At 39.5% G+C, this 24,414-nt stretch overlaps 2 protein-coding genes across 3 annotated transcripts in view; one reads left to right on the top strand and one right to left on the bottom strand.

Annotated features, from left to right (window-relative positions):
* The window catches only part of ece1 (endothelin converting enzyme 1), a 516,542-nt gene that overhangs the window by 100,297 nt on the left and 391,831 nt on the right, over positions 1-24,414 (top strand). The gene's annotated exons all lie outside the window — the stretch shown is intronic.
* On the bottom strand, positions 667-20,107 carry lrrc38b (leucine rich repeat containing 38b). The gene is made up of 2 exons (XM_061041153.1): positions 18,432-20,107; positions 667-3,412 (listed from the first exon to the last, which is right to left on the bottom strand). Exons 1-2 carry the CDS (start codon positions 19,057-19,059, stop codon positions 3,165-3,167), a joined length of 876 nt encoding a protein of 291 aa, XP_060897136.1. The 5' UTR covers positions 19,060-20,107; the 3' UTR covers positions 667-3,164.

The raw sequence follows: 24,414 nt of genomic DNA, 5'->3' as shown, positions 1-24,414 counted from the left end.
AGCTACACATACGGTCTGTTGTTTGACAGTGTCTGCTTGACATTTGGAAATGCATTCAGCTGCAGCAACGTCACACCCTTCTGTATCTCTTCATCTAGAGCCATTCTGACATTTATCTGACAAAACATAACATTGAATTTGGTATTTTTTAAGCAATGTCAAGACAAACTGTACGAAGGCAGCCAACAGTGTCTCTGCTCTCCAGGGTGTGCCGTGTCTGAAAAAACTGGGACGGACAGAGTAAATAAATGTTTCATTCTGAAAGGTTTGATAGAAAAATAGACATGAATCTGAACTTTCAACTGCAGGTAACGTAACAGTGCATGCTCTTATGTGCTGATAGTTGTTGCTTAATAAAATGAGTAAGAGAAACAAAAAGTGTCATGCTAATATGCTTCAAGCTAACAGCTAAGCTAACATAATCGTTTGTTCATGTACAGTAACTACACAGTAGTTGGAAATTATAATGATATGTATAAAAAATCTCCATCTGATTGCTTGACTGAGCTCTGCACCTTTACATGCACTACTCATGCCATTACTCATCTATTCTTATCTTAGCAGCCTACAATTTAGCTTTTCTTGTGGTGTTTAGCATTTCAATATTCATCTTTGTTGCCTGAAACATTTGAACCTGATCCTTTCATGTTAACAACTGGATAAAACCATGGACTGTAAATATTAATGGACACTGAGTGACGTCAGCCATCTGTTACTGCAGAGGGCTCTGGAGGCTCATCGGCAGCAGCCGCCATGTTGGAAATCCTGTCTCAGCCTAACTTTCAGACAACCTAACGACAGGCTGAGAGCTGGAGCTGAGGCAGGTTTTAAGCCTCTTGACGAAGCGTTACATCGCACTCACTTGTCAATCATGTAAATATTTTTTGGGACAAATTAAGAGTATACCAAGTATACCACTGCTAATACTTTTACAGGGCTGCTGGACCTTTGATTGGACACCGGTGTCCAACGGAGGGGTTTAGCGAAGAATCAATTGACTTAATAAGAAAATGTTTTTTTTCCGATGGGCATGTGATTTAAATGTTCCTAAATACATTACATGCACACAGTATAAGTCATACAATGTTAATAAAGATGTGGCATCATTGACAAAACATGTGGCATTACAGAAATTATTAATGTGACAGTCTCGCACCAACACATGGTGAGACATAACCTTGTAAGATTAGTGTGTACAAGAGTCGCTTTAACTTTCCGTTTTGTTTTTGTGCTTTTACTGACTGACTGAAAAATAACAAACGATAAATAAGGCCACATATATTTATCTGTTTTTTTTTTTTGCAAAATGTGCTCCACAGACGATGCACATTCAGGGTAATGACTTGTTCTGAAGGGACAACGGCATTAGGAATTCTCTTTTATCTTTTGTGAAGCATACAGAAAAGATGACTCTCTATACGCTCATGGCTCTTTTTCTATCCGCAGCATGTTTGCATTAAGAAGCTTGAAATTCTTTCTGCTTCACATCTCAATTTTTGATGAATTATTTATGCCTTACAAGAAAAGCGATGCCACATACCTTAGCTAAGTGAGCTCAGATTGGATTTGTCCAAATCCCAATGGTGGCGGATTTAAACATACATGATGCAAATAACAAAGAGAAGTGCGTGTACACTCAGGTCAATGTTTTCCTTCCCTTGTACTGTGCTGTCATTCTTTGCAGAAGCTTTTGATAGAGCAAGACTTTTGATGTCAACAGCTTTACTACAAGACCCTTGGAGACTTTTAGTAAATGAAAATGATATGCCTACTTCTATTTAATCCTCTAGAGAAAAAACAGCCTGCCCGTCACAGTAAATATCTAATTGTTCTGAAGGGATCTGTGAGCTAAAATAGCAGTGCCACGTACAAACAAAGTGAGAGCACTAGTTCAGTTGCAGACAGACCTGGAGGAAAAAAGCTTATCTTTGGAGACCTTCATTCTTTTACTCAGTAAAATGTGTGTAACAGGACCCTAATTTGGCTATAGTGCTGCCTCCTATTTCAGAGCGATCCCTACATCACTAAAATCCACATTAGTCCGTCTATGCAATCACTCCTAAACCCTAATCTTTGGCAGATGAAGACAAAACCAGTCTACATAGTGTAATTAGGGGATGCCATAATCAGCTTCACCGTATAAAGTGCATTATTTGACACAATAGTTCTACTCTATGTTAATACCATATTTGCCGTAATTTCCAAGATTATACTGTTTTTGGATATCTTTCTATACAGTTCACAGTTCTCAATCTAAGAAACAAACAGTACATCATTTTTGATTCATAATGTTCAATTACCTGTACATTGTTTTCTTTTGTACATAAATGTATGATTATATAATGAATATACTGCTGTGAGATTGTGTAGACCGGCTGGGAACTTCCTGCCTACAGTTTGTTAGCTACCTACCATCTTAGCCATCGTCCAACTCCTTCTGGTTACACCTAAAACCTCTGCCGCTGTCTAATTTTACATGCAGAAGCAACAACAGTATTTTGCCTTTTTCTGGAGCATGTGCACTACTTCTGAATGTTGGTGAGAGATGCTGACCATGAAAGACACTGTAGATGGCAGGATATGCCAGCATTGTCATGTTCTAGGCAGTTACATACTGAGGTCATTGGTCGATGTGATATCATTTTTTGATGAGATTTATCAATCTGCACTGTGAAACTCATCCAAACATTTGTCACCAAACATGATTTCAGACTCCATCGTCTAAGTGATTACATGTTTAACAGCTTGTCTAAGACAAAGACTTTTCTAAAAATCGTTTTATTTGAATATATTTTGATTGTTAGTCTAACTATATTTGTGTAGGCCTAAGACATCGAGCCAAGAACTTGCCGCCATAAAAATGACACAAGGCTCTAACAGCCAGTAACTGGATCTCTATAATATAATTTTTCATGTGTAGGACGCTCACTATTTTTGAATGGGACTTTGGCTCATTCCTTGGGAATGTCCTTGGTTACCATATTTCACATGTCCTCGTGCCAATACAGCAGCTGCACCCGTACCAGGGCAAGATCCTACCATTGAACCGTACTGGATATTCACCAGGGAGGAAGCAGCACCTATCACACACTGTCTGCGGTGTCCTCTCATTGTTTGAAGTACCAGGACCATGCTGGCCCTTAAAAAAAAAAAAATCCCCTCTCTCACTCCTCACTCTCCTCCTCATCCCCCTTGGTGCCTTTACTCCAGCGCTGGAAGCAATGCACAGTTGACGCCAGGAAGAAGCTGGTCATGATGGCCACCACAGACACTGAGATGCCAGAGAAAATGATGATGAGCAGGTCCGTTAGAGTCAGGGTGGCCTGGCACTCGCGGAAGCTGTCCTTAGAGAGCTGGGTCAGGGATACTCGTCTGCCGTCCATGGGGAGGGAGCACTCCATGCCTTCCACGCCTGCATCGAAATTGGAAATAAGATTAGACAGACTTACTCGACCAAGGTCACAGTGAGTAAATCATGTTAGTTTTTATGTGCTTTTAGATACATGTATTCACATAGCAGCGCCAGAAATACATCCGGTTTTGCAGACAGAATAACGGCCTCAATACAAAGCAGTAGGGCTGGGAATCTTTGGGTGTCTAAACATTATTCATTTATTGGGGTCACGATTCGATTGAGAATCTACTTTTGATTCCAAAAAATTCTGGATTCATGATTCAAAGTCTATTTTTGAATGAGTACTTCAGGATCTACTCCAGTCATCTGTGAGACTGGCAGAATTTCATGCTACTCTATTTGGCATTCTACTGAGTTAAAGAGCTAGCCTTAGCAAGGAGTGACTGATTAGCCAACAAAACATTTATTTGGAAGTTATGAATCTATAAGAATCTCGATTTTTCCCCACCTCTACAAAGCAGCATGTACAAGCAAAAGAAAACGTTTCGACTTTCACTGACTTCCCGTTGATTTAAATATGTATTGCTGCATGTTGTGCTATTAGCTCATAGCTCAAAGATGCCTATACTGTTCAAAGATCTTAAAAAATAAGAGAAAGTTGTATATGTGTATAAACATGGAAATGTGCATTTGAAAAGATGTTCATTTAGATGGAGAAAGACCTTTAGTTTTCAGGTGCAGGATAAACATTTCTGCGAGCAAGTTATAAATATGTTTTTATGACATATTAAAAAAAATTTTAATGTCTATCATAGGACAACTTTTCCTAGAGGGAAATGCTTGTGTTTATCCCAGGAAGCATGTCTAACATTTGTTTTACACACTGAATATTTTTGCACTCTGGTTAGTTTTTCTTTGTCAATGTCTCTGGGATCTTCTTGGGACAATCTGGAGAAATGTTACAGCTCCTTTTACACGACAAAGAGTAAAACCCACCACATTTAATTTATACTGTCTTGTATTTGTGTTTGCACATATACCATTCAGATAGTGTGCTGTGTTGTAAAAGATCTGAATTCAACAAAGTACTGCAGAGTGAGAGCGGATTTAATAACTCTGAGGTCAATCAGAAGTCTTCACTTATGAGCTGAAGTTGCACTGTGTATACAGTACACCCACCCACAGCATGACTGCATCTTCACTGTGGGAAGAAAATCAAAATAGAGAGAAACAGTGAAACACAGTGATACTATAATCTGTTATATCTTCTATCTGCTGTCCGGTAAATAATACAGTTATTAGTCTTTTGTGCTTTTTAAAAAGGACCTACTTTTGTCCTATGTTTCTGTAATGACTGAGTGCTGTATGTCGCCTTCCTGTGCCTGGAAACCAGACACATCTGTGAGCATGTTGTGTTCAAGGTTTAAGGGATAAAACATGTCTGAATCATTTTGATTGGAGCTGCCAGCAGGACATCGTAAACCTCTAAGAATACTTGTCCTCATTAGATATGACTCCTGGTTACGTCTGAAAAAATTGACTGATGTATTGGTAAGGGGCATCGTGTGAGACAGGGGCACCTTGACCAAACTCATCTCAAGATGAAAGTAGAATAAATCAGCTTGTGCTGCTTGCTGTGTCTGTCTCGGTCACTTTCACATAGTTTATTATTCAGACATTGTTTCAGTGAAACAGGACAGCGCCTGTGTATTTCACGGCGGGTACATGTCCTCCAGTAAGTCTTCTTTTACAGTCCTGATTACAGATGACATCAATCCTCTGATACCACATATACGGCTTGTTTATAACCACTATTTTAACTGGACCACTTTATCAACCATGACTTTAATTTGATGCCCATGCATTATACAAATCTTATTATTGACATGTCCTAACCGTTTTCCATAAAGGCAGCAAATAGCTTCATATTATCAATGTGTTGGATGACAAAGTAGACATACTGCTGTGGATGTTAGCTTATAGGTGGGTAGAGATGGAGCCTTGCAATGTGGGTGGCTACTTTCCACAGATACTGCACATGCAAATCCAAACACACTCGGCTGGACAGTCAGCATTATTTTCAGCATGAGTTCTTTTTAAATACAGATCCAAAAGCTTCTCACATGATTCCCTATCATTACGTTCACTCATCAAACTTATTTTTATTATACATTAAAGCCTCTGGAAATGACTTTGGAATATTAAAGTTGAGAGTGTCATTTGGTATTCACAAAAAACTGAATGAAACCATCAAATCCTGGTTAATATTGCTTTGGAGACCATATCTCTAGACTGTGTGGGCCTGGGTAATTTGCATTTTGAGTGACAGCTGCGGGGTCTTCACATAATGATGTTGCTTGTGACAATCGCAATAGAGCAGCTTTACACCATCTCTATTTGCAAAGAGCCAATTTAAGACAAATGTCATCTCTAGACACTTTCACAAAAGAGCAGGTAAAAGTCCTTATACTGTTATATTATGTCACAAAAGAGCAGGTAAAAGACCTTATACTGATATATTATGTCACAAAAGAGCAATCTCTGGCCCTTTCCGAATAGCCACAGTTCAACCAAGTGGAGAATTTTCAGTAGACTGAACCCTCGTGGTCATTCAGTGGGCATTTTTTGGGTCCACCTCAGTAGACTGAACATTTCAGGATGGATGCTAACTTCCTGGGTTTTGTGCGTGAGGCGGGCTAATGACGCCACTCCCACCCTGAATGAATCAGAAGAAGTAGAAACAAATATCCGCCGACTGAACAGTAGGTCCTAACAGTATACAAACGGATAGAAGGGACTGTCTGATGTCAGATTGTGTAGGCACTTTGCAATTCAGAAGCATACTATTAAATGATGCAGGTTCTACAGAAAAACACGCACATGTCTTTGCCACTTTTAAAAGGCAGTCATTACCTCGCAGTTTGTTTTTGCACACTTATGTCGCTGTTAACATGTCAAACCGATGTTTTAAAAGAGTCTGACCTATTGTTGATAGACATCTTTTATAAATGCCATGGTGACCCAAAAGCTTTGAAACTGAGTACTTGTAATGGAAAAACATCTTGGTAAGCATTTGTCTTTTTTTATTGTTGTGCATCCATCTATTGCCGTTCATCTTTGGGCATCCACTACCTTTTGACTTGTTTGTGTTACTCTGAAAATGTCGGCAAGACTTTAATTTCCACCACAAAACCTCCAACAAAAGCAGTACATGTGGCAAGATCATTGTCACCATTTCCTCTCATTGAGCTTACAGTCATAAGTAGTGAAAGATTAATTAAAAGAAGTCGATTACAAGCTAACATAAAGTAAGCACAACTACAAACGGTGGCAGATGGTGCTGAGCATTTGGAGCCGCTGTGCACTGAAATAATCAGTGCTCAGTTCCCAAGTCATCTACACACTTTTTTTTGCAATGATTTCATCTTTAATTAACACAAATATAAATATTCATTATTCAAGGCCAAATTAATTCCCCCAAAATATCTGAGCTTTTAATATGCTTTTAGAAAAGCATGACTCAACAGCAGTTAATGGAGCTTTTTTTTTTTGGACTCTATTTTCAGATGAAAATGAAATGTGTCCCAGTGCAACAATGGGGCACGTTAATGTGTTTTTAATAGTTTCACAGTGATGATGGAGGGGGTTGGCACAGAGAAGTCAGCTGTTCAAGCTTTGGCTCCACATGCAAAAGCTTGTATCAGGAAAAAATATATCATTTGCTCGTCTTTTTTTGCAGGCGAGGTAGAAAAAACAAAACAATGAATATTTAAAATAACCATTCATACTCTTTTAAATTACTTGTTGCTACCTGCAAATGTCATTTTAGGTGCTGCTATGTTTATTTAGTTTGGGAGTATAATTCATACCTATTTATAGTATGTAACGGTTTAAACCACAGGCAATAACACATGGACAATGTCTCAGCGACTTTACCCATCAATTTCTGAAGGTGCATTAAGAAGCCAGATGATGGTAAAGCCATGTCAATCAATCGTTATTTGTGTAGCGCCAATTCATAACAAGTTTTATCTCGAGGCACTTTACAAAAGAGCAGGTAAAATACCTTACTCATTGTTAAGAAAATGGGATATGGGGAGACAGGATAATATGCAGGAAGTATTTCTCCCTTGTCCACACTTCCTTGCCGCTGAAGTCGGAGCAGGCCGTACATGAATGAGGGCGGCGGTGGTTGTGGGGACGACATGTAGGAAATGTTGTCTCCCGCTAATTTTTGGTCAACCAATCAACAGACAAAGAAGTAGAGTCAAGGTGGGCATAAAGCCTCCTGGAAAACAGCTGCAATCAACCCACCTGTCAGTCATTTATGCAAATGTATGTATACTCTATGGTGCAGTCTTTTGCACTTCCACATTTGCTTCATTTTCACAGCAAAGGTTGTCTCTTTGTTTTAAACAAATACAAGTTGTTTTCAAAATGTGCTGGTTTTGTTTCTGTCAGGAAAATACACAGGATAAAAAGCCAGATTCCACAACAACAACAACAGCACAAGTCTAAATCTAACACACTTGGATGGGATCACATCCACTGAGTCAGAAGAAAATCCAGCACCAAGAATGAAGCTCCCAGCTGATAAGGAGCCAACATACACACACAGTCCTGGTGCATCCAAAGACGAGCACGCTGATTCCTGGCATGATTTACCACATGTCTAACATATGTTGTGAGAATTAAACGATTTAAAGACACGTTCACAGCCTGCTGCAAACTGTCTAAGAAACATGCAAGTCTACTGAAGAGGCTGTTTTGATCTGCTCAGCCTTAAATCATGAGCAGAATACAGTTAAAGATAGTTACATTCATCTGGGAATTATGTGATGAAAATAATTTGTTTTGAATCGTATATTAATAGAGTATCGTATATTCCCAATTACAATTTGGCTCAGCAGGGCATTTAGAGAAGTTCACTTTTTACTTAAAAACCAAGGTGTGTTTACTCTATCACAGTAATACATAGTGGATTGTTGTCAAACTATGATGCTATTATGTATTATTAAGGTTAACATTTAGATGGAAGTAAAGCAACTTCAAGCTAACAACATTCACTCACAAATGCGGAGTATAGATGTATAGAAAAGAACGCTGTGTTGAAGGTCACATATCATGCTAAATACACTTTGCGATGGTTTTCTAACACTAATATTTGTCAACAAGCCTTGCGCAATGATGGGAAAAGTCCATCCTCTCCGGCTTTTGCCTGCTTCACGTTTCAGAAAACGTGTGCTCAAAAAGGCCGTTTGGAGATTTTCCCTTCATGACATCACAAAAGGCAGTAACCCCTCCCCCAGGTGGGCGACACTCTAGCTAGGTGTTTGTTCTGCCCTAATCCACCCAAGCACCTTCCAGTATAATGGACCTGCTTTCCTATCGGTTTGTGCAGGAGATAAATGGTTCTTATTTAGTGCACATAGAAACCGGGTCTTTGACTTTAAGAAGGTTCTTTCTGGTCTTGCCTGTATTATACTTTACTTTATTGTTAATATGATTTAAATGATGGTGTCAACAAGAGTTACAGGATTATAACATTTGTGATCAAAGAGTTTTGCAAAGCCTACACTTTTGGTTGTCTGAGAGGTATGTGAATACTGTATTCGTTCATGTATTTGTCTTTTATTACATTCCATATTTAACCTAAATAAACATACACAGGATTTGTCAAAAGGGATTCTCACTGAGCTGCGTTGTTGCTGTGAAGAACTAAAATCCCACGACAGAGAACAGACTTTTTTTATTCTATGAAAAGGGGGAATAACTGAAGCTGAGCCGGGGCATTTTGCCAAAACAAGCAATATAATAGTTTTATCAATCTGTCAAGCATTGCTGTGAAAAAATGTGTAATCTTAGTGTCAGAGGGTATACGTGTTTTGTGACCTCGGTTTAGAGATGAGGCAGTGCAGACGCAGGTCTGATGTACAAGTTCTGCCTCGTTTTTTTTTTTTTTTTTCATGTGAGCTGCTTTATGTCACATCTCACCAACTACAACTTAAAAGATTTGAGAAAGCTTATGCCAGATACACAGTTTTTGACACTTCTATTCCTACTTAGTAAAAAAAACTACCAGAATGTCAACAAAATGGTAGCAAAATTAAGGCAATAAAAATCCCATTATTGTAGCAGTTTCGGGCGCACTTTCCATTTATCATGTGCAACTACAATGCCAGCGGACTTCTCCAATATCAGAGAAAAATGTGTGAATCTTCCCATATCCAAATAAAGAGGGGATTCGTCATTTTGTCAACAATGAATGTTTGAATGCAGTGTTACTTTACTGAAAAGCCTAAAATGCTAATTAATAACAGAAACTATAATGCTTCAAACTCAATCAATCTTTATTTGTATAGCACTTTTCATACACCACAAATTGCTTTACATAAAAATAAATCAAAAAGCAACAACATGACTGCCTCACAATCCAAGAACTAAGGTAAGAAATAAGTCGAAAACAAAACAGGTACTGACAGACTGAGGAAACGTTATCATTCAGCACACATCATCAGCCAACTTCACGTCAACCGTCTTTGCAGTTTCATCTGCTTCTTCACCCCATCAGCCTCAGACGACGTCATCAGCCAACACCTCCACCACCAGTATCTGGACTCCACAGATTGATAGATGCTGCAGACATCCTTTGATCACCCTTTCTCCACGTACAGTTCAATCACCAAAGACTCTCTGACAATATTTCAATATCCCACCACATATGTCATCTTTGTAAAATACATTTTTATCTTTGATTCAATTTCTTTGGTCTCCTGATTGATCAGTGTTAAGCACTTGAGTTACACAATATACACAAAATTAAGACCCACAATTTGAACTCAGTATAAAATAATGGCCTAGAGAAACAAAATGATTGGCTGACCAAAAGGTAGATTTAAGTAGATTCATACGCCAGCTCCAATCAGCCTTTAGTTGATGCTCTACAATGACTTATATTGACATCTCCTGCTGGTTAACCACAAGCTTGAGAGTTTAAACAGATTAATTAAAAAATGTGTGTGTTATTTGGCAATTATGGATGGAACCTATTTTTATTCCGCATTCTACAGTTTGTGAGTAGACATGCAAGGTTTATATCCAAGGGTCAAATAAAGGTTGAGCATTTGCTTGTCGGTTTTCTGTGAGCCTAGCTGCCAAAACCTACTTAGTGTGAGAAATCCTTTATATAAAGCCTGAACAGTCAAACCAGAAAACACAAAACAACAGATTAGCTAAGAAAACTAGAAGAATACATTTTTAAAAAAGGGCTTTATGTGGTGCTCAGCAAGTTTCTGGACAGACTTATTGAGAGTCAACTCTATCAACTCTGCAAAAGGAAAGCTGATAACAGCAAATTTCAGAGTTCATAAACGACCTAAATGCCACTATGATCTCACAAAAGTGGTTTAGATGCAAGGTACCATCAATAACACAAATCATGGCATTAAACTAAGGAGGCAGTGGTATGTTACATTCCTGGTGTGAGTAGCTGATGGATTGCATTTACGATTACAGCCAGACGAGAGGATGGGTTATCTGCTGTCCAAGCCGTGATTGATCTACCTCACTGTGATGGACTGGTATTAGAGGCTTGTTTCCCCTCCATTTTTCAACACCATACTGTCCGTCCAGATTGATGTCTGCGGCAATAACAAAGGCACAATCACCTCGACCTTACATTTGCAGACTCCTGCAAGAGTTCTTAATCATGCTTTAATACACCGCTGTGTTAAATACTTGATACTGATTGGCCAGTTATGTATAGCAATGGTCTGCTATGCTCCATAAATTGATCACCGTTGTCAAGAGTAACAAACTATGGATAACACGTTTCGCATGACGGAGCTGATTGTGACAATAACTAATCAGACCTATTTGTTTTTTTGTACCAGGCTGTAAACATGTTAATTTATTATGTAAAAACGGCTTTCTTGCCAGTCATGTGTATGTGACTTCTGGTGTTCCTGGAGACAGCCTCAAGTGGACACTCTATGAACTGCAGGATTTATTGGCTTCATTTTTCAAGACAGGAGGTTGTCGCTTGTTAACAAGTGTGTATAGTAAGTGGGTTGTTATTGAAGAGTTCCTACAAGCACACTTTACATTATCCCTTAAAAAGTCTCCACTTGTTCCCCAACACCTTGGATCTAGATGCTGCTATAGGCAATCCAGTTGAGATGACTCACAAAACTGTCTCCTTCCTACATTATTTAATGAAAGGAATGTTCTAGTCAAGTCCAGTACTCATTGGATATTGATAGTATAAAGCAGACATAATTAAAAGAGATGGGGGAATTATTCCATAATGATCCCAGGAAACCAGAAAGAAAAAAAGATTTGAGACTCATACAAGAAGAGGGAAGGGAGTGTGAGTTGGAGAGGAATAGAGAGGAGAATGCGTATGAATGCACAAAATGACAAGCATTCATGTGACAGGGAGGCGAGAGTGAATCATTCAGCAGGGGATTCCTTCTGCGTGGAAACTCGCTGACATCACTGTACCAAAGGCATATTCAAATCTCATTACTAAAGCATGTATTCACACATGGGAATGTGCTGATTCCCAAATATAAGAGATGCTAGTTAGAAAGGGAGGACTAGTACACGTCTTTTCCCCTTTTAACTACAGTATAAAGCTGTTTGTCTACTGTCACATTTCATTATGAAGAAACGACTAAAAATGCTGATCTTAGCAATTCATGCTTCACACTGCAGAGGCAGAGAGGAAAGCACCCATCATGCACAGTGCTGCACACCGCCAGTGAAATGAAGCTTTTGGCTTTTCACCTTTTATTTCTGATACTGGCAGATTATCCCTCTCTGCTCCTGTACATGCAGCAGCTGATGCCATCACACTGCGTAATTCAAGTCCACTTTTTCACACTCTGCTCTCCCTTGCCAGCACTCACTCTCGCTCACATCCTTACTTTAAATAAACATTAAATTAGGCCAGGATAAAAGAAGCTGTCAGCCTGAGTTAATGAATTAGATATTTTCTCATCACAAACCCGTTGAGTAGTAAAAGATAGCAGCGAGAAGTCAGTGTAATATGGGGCGGTATGGCATAATGTGCATATGCACCCTGTCCTCACTCCCAAGATGACTGTAGAATATGGCAGCTTGGTCAATCGCCCAGATTTTAGGTGCCTGTCTATAATTTAAGGAGGACGTCTTTAATTTTCTCTTTGATGGGATGTTAAAGTCAAGTGTCTATAACTGCTTAGGGCAGAGGTTGGTGGTGATAGATGGGTCAGTAAAAACATGGGGCTGGATACTGCTTACGTCCTATACCATGCAGTAAAAAAATGACTGACAAATTTAGCTGTATTATATGTATATGTTACTACTTGTTTAAACCAAAACGGCTTAGTTTTTTTGTCTAACCATAATATGTTTTGGTGCCTTAATCCAACAAAACTGCAAACGTTTCATACAGAAATCTGATCCAATGAGGATTATTCACTATTGCTAGCTCAGTCTCAGAACCCATCAGCTACCATTGCATCAATAGATGCTAATCTCTTGCTAATTCCAATGCAGCGAGCAGTTAGCATTAAATGACTTCCAGCCAAGACTTCCTTTCCCATGGAGCAATTGCACTGCAGATGCAAATGGATGTAGGTATGGCATTAGTGCAAATTGTGTTACACCTGCCTTGCTGTCGACATAGCATGCACTAAAGCATAAAGCGTGATATGTAATTGGTCAATACAGCCTGGTGCTACTAACAAAAAACACCTTCCATGCAGAAAATCCAGACTCCTTCATTTGTGTATTCAGAGATTCATGCGGCTTTATTTTAAAAGTCTAACTGAATATTCCTTGTTAATTATAACTTACTTGGCCATGGATCCCTGCATGTTCCTGACATTAAAGTGGTACCTTGAAGGTAATATTTGGAACCTCAGGACAATGGAACAAGCCGCCCTATTTGACGTGTTGGAAGTGAGAATATGTTATTTGTGTGGTTTGTTGTGCTGGTCAGTGGCTTCACCTTCTCAGCGTTTGGTTTGTGGTGTGATACGAACTCCCTAGGAAGAAACTCTATACACTATGAAGGAAAATTCAGACTTTGACCCCGTCACCTGAACTGCCACTTTGTAGTGAAACTGTTCAGGGCATGTCTAGTGTTGATAGCACAGTCTCGATAGGCTTCAGCCTCAGTCTCTCATGGGAGTTGGCCTGCTCTGCCCTGTAGGCAGCTCTGGCTCCAATTACCCTGGCCAATGTGCCGCAGAACTGTGTCACTCTGAATTATACATGGCCTTTGTTCATCCTTAACCCAAGAGCACTGGAGACAGCAGTGGATCATGTTTACACTCATCCTTCCGTTAAAACATTTATGAAGCAGATTGGTGGCTAAAAAACCTACAAAAATGCACCCAAAAAAAACAGGATGGACACAATTTAGCTGTACTGTATGTCTGTTTGTTAACACTCGATGATGTGTAGACGAGACAATGCACTGACTTCCACCCATTCGTCATGCTGACCTGCAGTAATCAAAGTTATGCAAACAGAAGCGTGTGCTGCTTTGTGAAGTTGAAATCACAGGGGAAATCAAGATGTGCAAAATGGAATGGGAATTGGGTTTACAGCATGGGCTCTGCAGCTGCTACATTATGCAGGCCATCTCACTGGGAACCATAGATATCTCAGGATGAATTCTAAAATAGCAGTTCACTTATCTCAATTTTTTTTTTTACTTTTTTAAATTAGTTAAAAATGTTCTACCCGTTACTGATGCATTTTCTTCTATCAAACCAATAACCCTGACTTAAGGCCTGTAATGATATGTGCTTAATATTGAAAGAATCGACAGGCTTCTTCACCAACACTTGTACTTTGTCCTGGTATACTACAGTTGGTACAAGTTACTAGCCTTTCTAAAAAACCTTTCAATTGCAATGTTCTATGTATAGCAGAATATTATAATGAATGTGGGCCATCTGATGGCAGCGAAAAGGTGGTAAATGAACTCTACTTATAGAGCATGTTTCTAGTCTTCTGGACACTCAAAGTGTTTTACAGCACGTTGCACTCACCCATTCAAACACACATCGACACACTGATGGCGGAGGATGCTATATAAATTGCCAATACTTATAAGGATCCTATTCATACACATTCACACACTTCTGGCCATTCCATCAAGAGCAATTAGTGTTCAATGTCTAACCCAATTACACTTCAGGGACTGGGATTGAACCAGAAACCTTCCAGTTGAAAGATGACTGACACAGCCACATAGCCACAGCTCAAATGAGCATGCTAACACCACTGGCATGTAAGGGTGACATTAAATATTTGTATTGTAAAAAGATACAATGTCTCAAGAAAATTCCCCAAAAATTTCAAAATGAATTGAAAAATGAACTACACCTATATATTTGTTTGTTCCTTGAATATTTCCAACTGTTATCAAAGCCAAACATTTCCTTAATTTTCTAGTTGTAACTGGCCGTGTCTTGGTACAGCAGCCACCATGGCAGACACAACATGTTTATGGTTGCAGTGGAAACACAGGACTGTTGTCAAAGACCGCTACGTAAGGAAGCGGGAGCAGCTACTGTGGTAAGTGCTGCTGCAATAAAAACGTAATGTAACTTATTCTCGGCTACATTAACTAATGTAGTAATAAATTCTCTTCCCCAGGTCTGTTTCATCCGTTAGTATTGACTAAAGTCAACTCAGAGTTTGTTTTCAATGGGGTGGGGGGTGGAGTAGCAGAGAATGTCACTCCCATGATTCCCCGCCAGCCTCAACGTCACTCTTCTCATTGTTTTGATTTAGAGCTCCCTGGCATCGGAATTCTCATACTGTGCATTTCACACAATAAATAACATTATTTCCTTACTTTAAAATGTTAATTTAACAATGCTGTATAAAACCTCTATCATTTAAGTTCCATTATAGTAATTGTACAATTAGCCTGCATGCATAATTAGCAATGGAACAAATATGCTGTCAATTGGAATAAAAGGAATTATTTTTGAAGGAGCTTGTACCTTTTTGTGTTTTGAATATTAGCAGAAATCTTAGTTTTATGAGGGCCCACATGCATGAAAAGTAACTTCTGATATTTGTTATATGACTTAACATCAATGAACACCCAACAACCGTGGGTATGAAACAAGCAAACAGATGTACAAATTAAAAAGTAATTTCCGTCTCTCTAATGGATTTTCTCTTTCAAGAACCACAATGATGGAGGTAGTTCAAGCTGATACACATTGGAAAGCTAATCAAGTCAACTTCATTGACTAATGAGAATCCATCTGTTATTGTGTAACCACTTTTCAAAACAGCGTTCCAGGGAATAGGTCATAGCAGTTTTCCTGATCGAGAGCTCAGTCATTATGTTAATTAGGTCTGGCAGTATGATGCCTGCATGTGTGAACTGTCTGTGCTCATAAATCCAGCTCACTATAATCCTGCCTGCTGCTATTGTTCGATAGTGGTCTGTACACCACTTAACATTTTTTCTGCAGTATTCAGTACAAGCCATCGGTAGAGAAACATCAACAGATAATAAACTCAGTTTTAGGTTTGCAAAAAATTAAAAGCATAACTGCATAATAACCTTTTGACATTAGGAGTTGCTAGTTTTTAGCAGTGGACTGTCCTGCATTTAGTAAAGTTTATAATTATACCTTAAGGAAGAGGAAAACTAGTTTTAGAGGATAATTTCAGATCAGTGTAACAATTTTGTCCTCTCTGACCTGTCACAAAATTAATTTACATTGCCTAAGAAGGCATGAGCTAAAATGATTGTTATTCCTAAAGCTGTAATGTTTTTTGTCACGCAATCCTCCAGCATGATAAAAAATACAAAGTTTATTCCTGTCACCATTGTGTGTGTGTGTGTGTGTGTGTTTAGTCCAAGCTGGTGGACTGGTCTCTGGGGTTATAAAACAAACACTCACTGATGGAGATGTAAGAGCTGAATATGAGGTGAGATACGCATTACTAACTCAATTTGAGCCATGTATATACTGGGGCCAGTTGGCAGCCATGCCAGCAGCTTGGCCGGGACTTGGGCATCTTCTTTGTTGTTGATGTCTGCCTGGCCGGCACTGCTAATGCAATTCATTATGGCTTGCGTTTGACAACACTTAGAACCAGTGATGAATGCATTTGCAGCCCCTTACTAGGGGGAATAAGGTATTGTTGCCAGTTTATCAATTGTGCAACCTCACCGGCCCAAACTTGTCTGTTTTTTGGGGCAAATGCATAAAGTATGGAGGAGAAAGTGAAAGCATTTTCAATAGCCCAGGACACCATGGCCTAAATGTTTGTTAGAAGTTTGCTTTTGTGAAGTGTCAGCAGTTTGCAACAGCCAGCCTGTTTCTTCGGGGAGCTGAGCTAGAGATTTTTGCCTGCCAGAATTACAAATACATTTTCATTCTCATTCACCAAAAGAAAACTTTCTGTTAGGAAAGATTTTGAATTAAAAAAAGGACATACCATGGTTTACTCATGTTGTATGGTGTACGCCTGCCTTGTGTGTTTCCTATCTGATGCTACTGTATGTAAGCCTTTCTCACTTTCTTTAAAAATCCTGTCTTGAGTCAGAAGATTTGTGCCACAGCTATATAAAAAAAGGAAAACAACTGTTCTTTTGTTTATACAGGTTGACATTTCACACCTCAAACAACCTTGGAATGTGTGATAGAAATAAATGCTCCCACTCCTTATCTGTGCACTGTTATACATAACACCCTGCACCTGAACATGTACTCTGTGTAAAAGCTGAAATATGTTTTAAAAATGCACCTGGAAACCCATGGCCATATACTTGACAACACTGCAAGAGGCAGTCATATTATTTTATAAGTGTAAGACAACATCTTGTAACGTGTCAAATCTAACTTTGATCCAAATATGATTTCAGCACGAGCTACTAGTCATGTGTGGCTGAACTGTCAGATCTGTTTATTTTTTGCCTCTGCAGCTCCCACGTGCTGGCTTGCACTTATGAGATAACTGCTGTCTGTGTCCTTTGTAAGGACATTAGCAGTAATATACCATATATACGGCTGACCTTCAGTTACAATATTTCTACTTTCCGCCAAAGAAAAACAAAACAAAGATGATTTCTCAAGGAGTAAATGTCGTCTGACACGTGTTTTGGATAAAATATACTGTCGACATTAAGTAAACAATATTAACAGAGTTTTGATCATTTGGGATGGTTTGTGTTTTATCTGAACATAATATCTCTAGCAACACCCTGAGAGTCCAGCATCTGTAGATGCTGAGACAAATCAGCTCCAAGTTACGAGATCTTACTCACAGCAAAATACTTCTAAAAGGGACTTGATGCTCCCCTTTTTCTTTGCTCTGATATGCAAGCACGCATTCACATTGCCTTGCAAACTCAAGCACACCAAAACTTTGGCCCAGTTGTTATCTAACTGAACACTTCAGGCTGAATCACATTGGAAGATGGATCCATAGTAAGGCGCTTAATATTCACATGTATAGGGCAATAAAAAAAAAAATTATTTTGGTAGGGGTTAAATTTCATTTGAAAAAAATCAATTACGGCATTTTTTGATTTACAGTGTTCACAAAAAAAAACAAGATTTATACGAATAAACACCATAAATAGAACCTGCAAATTGATCGATTTGACGACCACGCAGGATAGAGGTCAATCCTCAGCTTGTATGCACAGTGAAACGTGGAACCATAGAAACTGCAAGCTCAAATTCTTATTATCAGTTGTTCAGTTTCTTTATCCACATTTGAACATAACTGCCTATTTAACTGGGGTCTAATTTTAGATTAGAAAACAAAAAAATCTTGTTTATAACACATCCAAAGAAGTGCTATTGTCCTGTATTACACACTCATATTCTCAAACCTTACATGCTGTTGGAGTGGAGGAAGAAAGAGACTAAATTAGAACAAGAGGGAGGGAGGGGGGTTTCCCCTCCTACAGGGAAACATAAATAGACCAGAGCAGTGTTATGGTAATGGGTTTGTCATAATACTGTTGTATGTTGTGCTCCGATATGCTTTATTTGGGTTAAGCACATTGAAAGCAAAAGCTTCTGATGCTGCTGCTTACCGTTTGGAAGCTTGTGACTGTTCTCCATCAGCCATTCGAACAGGCTGGCAAAGTTGCAGTTGCACACCCAAGGGTTACCCTCCAGCCTCACCACCCGTAAGGAGGGCAACTGACTTAGTGCCCCCACCTTTAGGGTAGACAGTGCATTACGCTCCAGTTCCAGTTCTCTTAGAGAGGTGAGGCCAACGAAAGCCTCCTCACTCACCATGCTCAGATACGGGTTGTTACCCAGCCGCAGTTTGATCAGGCTCCGGGACTCCCCAAATGTCCCCTTAGGGATTTCAGTCAGATTGTTGCTCCCCAAATCAAGGAACACAAGCCTTGAAGAGGTGCTGAGGGTCCCTTGTTCTATGTGCGAGAGGGAGTTGTTCCGGAGGTCAAGGTAGACCAAGTCACTGTACAGAACCAAGAAGTCCGAGGGGATGCGGGGTATCCAGTTGTCGGCAAGCAACAGCCTGCGCACATCCAAAGGGATCTCATCGGGTAAACGGGTCAGCCCACGGCCGCTGCAGTCCACGGTGTGAGGATCTGGGCACAGGCAAGTTGCTGGGCAGTTTTCCCCCCGGGTCAATAAGACAGAGGACAGCAAGATGAGGATAAGTTGGAGCCAGCAGGCACATGGCAACATGGTCAAGGGGGTGGAATGAATTATGGGGGAAAGAGGCTCGGGGTAAGGGTGAGTAGGAAAGGGGTTGGTGGGTGTAGAGAACAAGAGGGTGAGGGTCAGAGGGCAGGAGATCAGGAAAGGGGAGGGAAAGGGGGAAGTGAACAAGGGTGGATGGGGCTCAATCTTCTTGAAGGAACATCTCGCCGTTGTAGAGATAGAAATCTGGAAGGGCTGAGGAATTGTGAGACGGCAGAGCAGCAGCCAAAACTGGTTTCCAGGAGATCATATAGCAAGCTGCTGGGATAGAACCGCAGACTGCACGCTTTGAAGGAGCAAAGAGAGGGAGATAGTAAACGGCAAGGAGCAGGAGAGCAAGAAAGACTTACAGAGAAGGGAGGGTAGCTTAAAGGAGGTAAATAGACACGAGCGTGCTGGGATTGATAATAAGCCAGGGGCACAGACAAGGGAGAGGGGGGTTGAGGAGGGGGCTCTGTCCGCCACGCTACCCCACAGTTGATCCGGCAGCAGTGACAGACAAAGACAATAAGGTCTCTGACACAAAAGGAAATATGAAGCTGTGATTCAAGCATGACAAGCAAAGAATAACATCATTGCATCCCTCCATTAGTCCGAGGTCTCTGTGCCGGTCTGAAGCGAGAGAGAGAGAAGCTCACGGAACATCGCTCAAGTGTGTGGTAAGGTTGTCCCCCCTTATTATTGCCTCTCTATCTCCCAGTTCCCTGCAACATGCTGTGAAAACACAGCACGGCTCACTCTGGCTCCGTATCAAGGCTGTGTTGCTCTGCAGAGAGAATCCGAATGTCCAGACAGCAGCCTCGTGGATGCAGATAGTAGAGCTGAGCTGCACACAGCCATGCCAATCCAACGTCTGCCTCTGAATCTACCACCGTTTATCTCATGCCCTCTCCCCTCTCCCTGTTTCCAGGGAGGCGTGCCTGAACCACGCTGTCAACATGTGATGTCACTTCCTAGTGTGAAAAAAAAAAAAAAAAGGATGAGCAGATGTGTCTGAAAATGTCAGAAATATAATTATGATGGGGCTGTTTTTTAATTCAAGCTTATTTAGCTGCTCGTCCTTTTTACAGAATATTAAAGCAAATCAGCCTTAATTACAAATTTTGCAGCCTCCTTGCCCTCCATACATTTACATTTAAATTTACATTTAAAACTCAAAATGCAGCCTTAAAAAAATCTAAATTAAATCTGTAACAATGGTTTGTCTAGCTGCTTAAAGGAAAATTATTTTGAAATGGAAGATTCAAACTCCAAGCTTTTTTGTTTCAGCGGTTGGTTGGAATAGTTTATAGACCTAATGGGGATTTAAAGAGCTGCTGCCACATTAATGCATCTTGATCTGGGACAAGAGGGACTGTGAGACAGTTACACCTTTTTTCAACTCCTCACCAGATGAAATGTGTTGCTATTACTATTACTGTTATTTTGTATGACCAGTCAAATTAACATACATGTCTTTCAAGCTTCTTTAAGTATTTATTAACCTCAACATTCTGGATGGTGAAAAACACAGGAGCCATTAGTCTTAAGCCATAATGCAGAGAAGATGATTAATTCAGACTGCGTGTTGAATTTCCCAAATGGGATTTGCTTCGACAGGTAAATGCAATTAGACCAAGGTTGTTGCAGAGTGATGGCAAATTAGACCTGTGAGGACGAGGGTAGCGTGAAATTTCTAAGGAAGTAATGTTGTCATGGATGGTAATTGTGTACTCCCTGCTCGAGGCATCCACTGAAGTCAGACCAGCTTCACCAGCGCTGTTGACTCAGTGCCACCTGAGAAACGAGCAGGTTCTGTATCAGAAGAGATTTTAATCAGTCAGGATATCATAACTAGAAACTAGAAAAGTGGCATTTTTCCATTTGTTCCCTATCTACAAATTTCAACCTTATATCTCACTTTAATACTACAAAGTCATTGCTGTCTCACAAGCTTTTGATGTTTCTTTGAAATATCATAGTCATGCAGTTTCTTATAAAGAACCACCAGTGATGTATCTCATATATAGAGAATTGTTCTTGATGTGCTAGCTTGAAAGAGAAACTAGGATATGAAAACAGAGCAAAACATTACTCAAAATTCTGATGTCCTGATTACCATTTTTCCGGCTTCAAAGCAAAATCACCCCTAAGTATTCAAAGCCTCAACTGTGGTGGGCAGAAGCCGCATTGTTTACTCACATACTTTCTTTGCATTATTTACTTTACTGCCATTATTGTTATAACAGGTCACAGGCGACACTGGCAACATATAGAGTGTACATGTAATGATTTTGGCTTATTGGCACTTTGATTTTTAGAGTTTCTATTATTACATGCATTTGTTTTAGGAGTACTAACTGATGGTTGCTAGGTAACTGAATCCCTTACATAGCCGAACATATTGTAAGATGTTAACTTACCTATTTGATGCACATGTAGATATGGATCCCAAAAATGTGGACACAAAATTTAAAAAATCGTTTCATTTCAATGAGTCAGACAAGAGTGGTGAAAGTGTGCTGCAAATCTAAGTGAACAGTCTACATTTCACACTCAATGTTTACAAAAATATTGGTACAGAGGGGATGATGAGTCAGATGCACACCAGTTGCCTGCTCAGACAACATTCTGAATTATAAAAAATGAAATAAATGATGTCAAACAGCATGTTAGCCAACATGTCCCTCACACCATTTGATGTGTTTGCGGGTTCTGACTGCTTCTTTGTCATTGCTGCCTTCTAGGCTATCAAAAAACTGGTGTTACAAAGCCGTCCTGCCTCCTCAATGGGGATTCAGGCACCAGATCTGGGATCCATTCTTGTAATGCTGTAGGACAAAGTGAACTGCCTTAAAATCTTACAGCAAGTAAAGCACATAAACAATTAATAACTTAACATGTTTTTTTTATTAATGGAAGAAATAAGGAACATGAATGTAGACATGCAGGATGTACAGTTGTCAGATTCCCAACTGTTGCCATTGTAGATCTCACTAAGTGAGTAATACTTGAGCTAATATTAGTCATCCAGTTGTAGTAGAGTTTTTTTTTTCATTGTATTTTTAACCACTCACAGATGCAAGGGCGAAAAACCATAGGAAAAGCTGTTCTTGGAAAAAGGCACATATTAATCTAGACCACACATTTCCCCTGCCTCGTCTCTGTCAGCTGATTAATTGCCAAGCAGCTCGGATGAAATGGACTTAGAGATACTTAAAATGGAGATGGCTCACATTGAAATGCAAGTAGAGCGCTGGCACTAGTGATATAATGGCCTCTCTGTTGCTGAGGGTTGTCATGCAGATGTCCAATCCCCAAGTGTGATCCCAAAAGTCTCTTGACAGCAATTTGTTGGTGTGAAAGCCTTGTAAATGTGTTTTGTATGGAGGTAGACAAAACCCTTTAGTCTGCTGGCTAGATTTTTATTCAGGCATACCTGAGCTGTAACCGTAATTGCTCAAGTCTAGCTATGATAAATTAAACTTCCTATACTTGTCATTAACCGACTGTTCAGAGGACACTCGGCACCAAAGAGTACATTTCTTTCTTTGGCAGATCAATCGATACTGGTGGACAGAGGCCACACCAGTAGAGATTTTTGTTCTGTTGTTTCAACTTGAAATAGTCAATGTAATACCACATCATTTTTACAAGTGTGGGGCTTTCATCAGTGGATCAGCCAATCACCATTGTGTTCTTATTTGACAAGAGAGTGACTCAGCACATGTATGTAACTTAAAATCCTAATTCCTGAACATGTAACTTTGAGATAACGCTTCATACTTGCTTCTCTACATTAAAAAAACTTGAGCAAAAACTAATACACAATATCCATCTCTGTGTTTTCACTTACCTTTTTTCCCTTCATTTTTCTTGAATATTCTCCAAACAGTGGACTGGTGGTCTGTTATTGTCCATCCATCGCTAACTTGTTACCCTGACAGGCTCTCTGGAGGTATTCTTGCCTGCTGGTCCTCACCTAAAATCAGACACAACAAAAAAATTACATAATGACGTCCTATAATGTATGATAAAAACTAGTAGTTGAAACCACTGTGCATTCTGTGTTTTTTAGTAAAAATATTTCTATAACCATTCAGTGTAACTTTCACTCAAATCAAATAACCCTAGGCTTAAGTGCCTTACAGACCTAATCTCATGTCTTTATATGGAACTAAATCATTTGAATTATTTCAACAATGGAGCAATAAATGTAAGAATTGGGCACACGTCAATGCCTTACAAATGACACATGTAAATGACTTATTATTGATAATTATATTCCACCAACTTTATTTCACAAAATCACAATAATTAACGTTTTAAAGGTCAGGAAAATAGCCATGGCTTCATTGTTGCCATGTATACGGGATACAAACATGGATAGTTTGGATGTAAAAGCCAGTAACAGAAACACCAAAAGCAGGTGCTTGGTACCTTACAACTCACTAAAACCTGTTATTACTCAACTCTACTTTGGTTTAAGTGTCTTCTTTGGCACTGACCATTGAACAACTTTTTCTTTCTTTATGTCGTTGAATATTCATCTCTTGGGCTGCTTTGTGTTTTTCCCCCGTCTCTAAATGACTTTGCTCGCCTTTTTGTGTCTATCTCAAAGTGACAGTCTGATGTGCTTCTGTGCATGCTTGAACACTTTAGGGTTTTAAAGGTATATACGCTTCATTGATGTTGACTTCCACTTGCTTTCACTTCGGAATAAGCTGACAACATGGGAACAGCTACAGTGCGTCATTTAGCTGCAGTAAACGTTATTGATCCATTATAATTACCGTAGCTTACAGTTATTTACCGTAGGTAAAAAAAAAAAAAAATGTAAAAGTTGTAATCAGCAAGTGCACTGGGCTGCAGGGTCAGAGTGTTCACAGCTTTTTGATCCTCTTTTTTGTACTGGTTTTAAGTCCTTATCCTGCTACTTATTTTCATCTGTTGGTTGGTAAACATCTTTGCTAAATTTTGTAAAACAGAATCCATTTTCGTGCAAATGAATATGCTAAAAAGTCAATATAGTTATTAGCAGAGCAAGTGTTATTAATTCTATGTATAAATCAAAGCCAAACACACATAGAATATTTGAAGGTCACATGTTGATCTCTATTTCAACGAGTATAAAAAGTCTCAGAGTTCCCCAAAACCTGTCCGTAAAGTTTTTTGAAATTTTGTATTTTATCAGTGGGAGTGTCATCCATCTAGGGGAGGGGTTACTGCCCTTTGTGATGTCATGAAGGGAAAATTCTGGCCTGCTTGAGCACATATTTTTTGATAAATGGAGCAGGCAAAAGATGGAGAGGATGGACTAGATTCATAATTTGGGGGTTTGTAAACAGACTAAGAACACAT

The sequence above is a fragment of the Labrus mixtus genome, chromosome 7 (assembly GCF_963584025.1).
Source record: "Labrus mixtus chromosome 7, fLabMix1.1, whole genome shotgun sequence".
NCBI lineage: Eukaryota > Metazoa > Chordata > Actinopteri > Labriformes > Labridae > Labrus > Labrus mixtus.
This window is presented reverse-complemented; position numbering and strand designations above follow the sequence as displayed.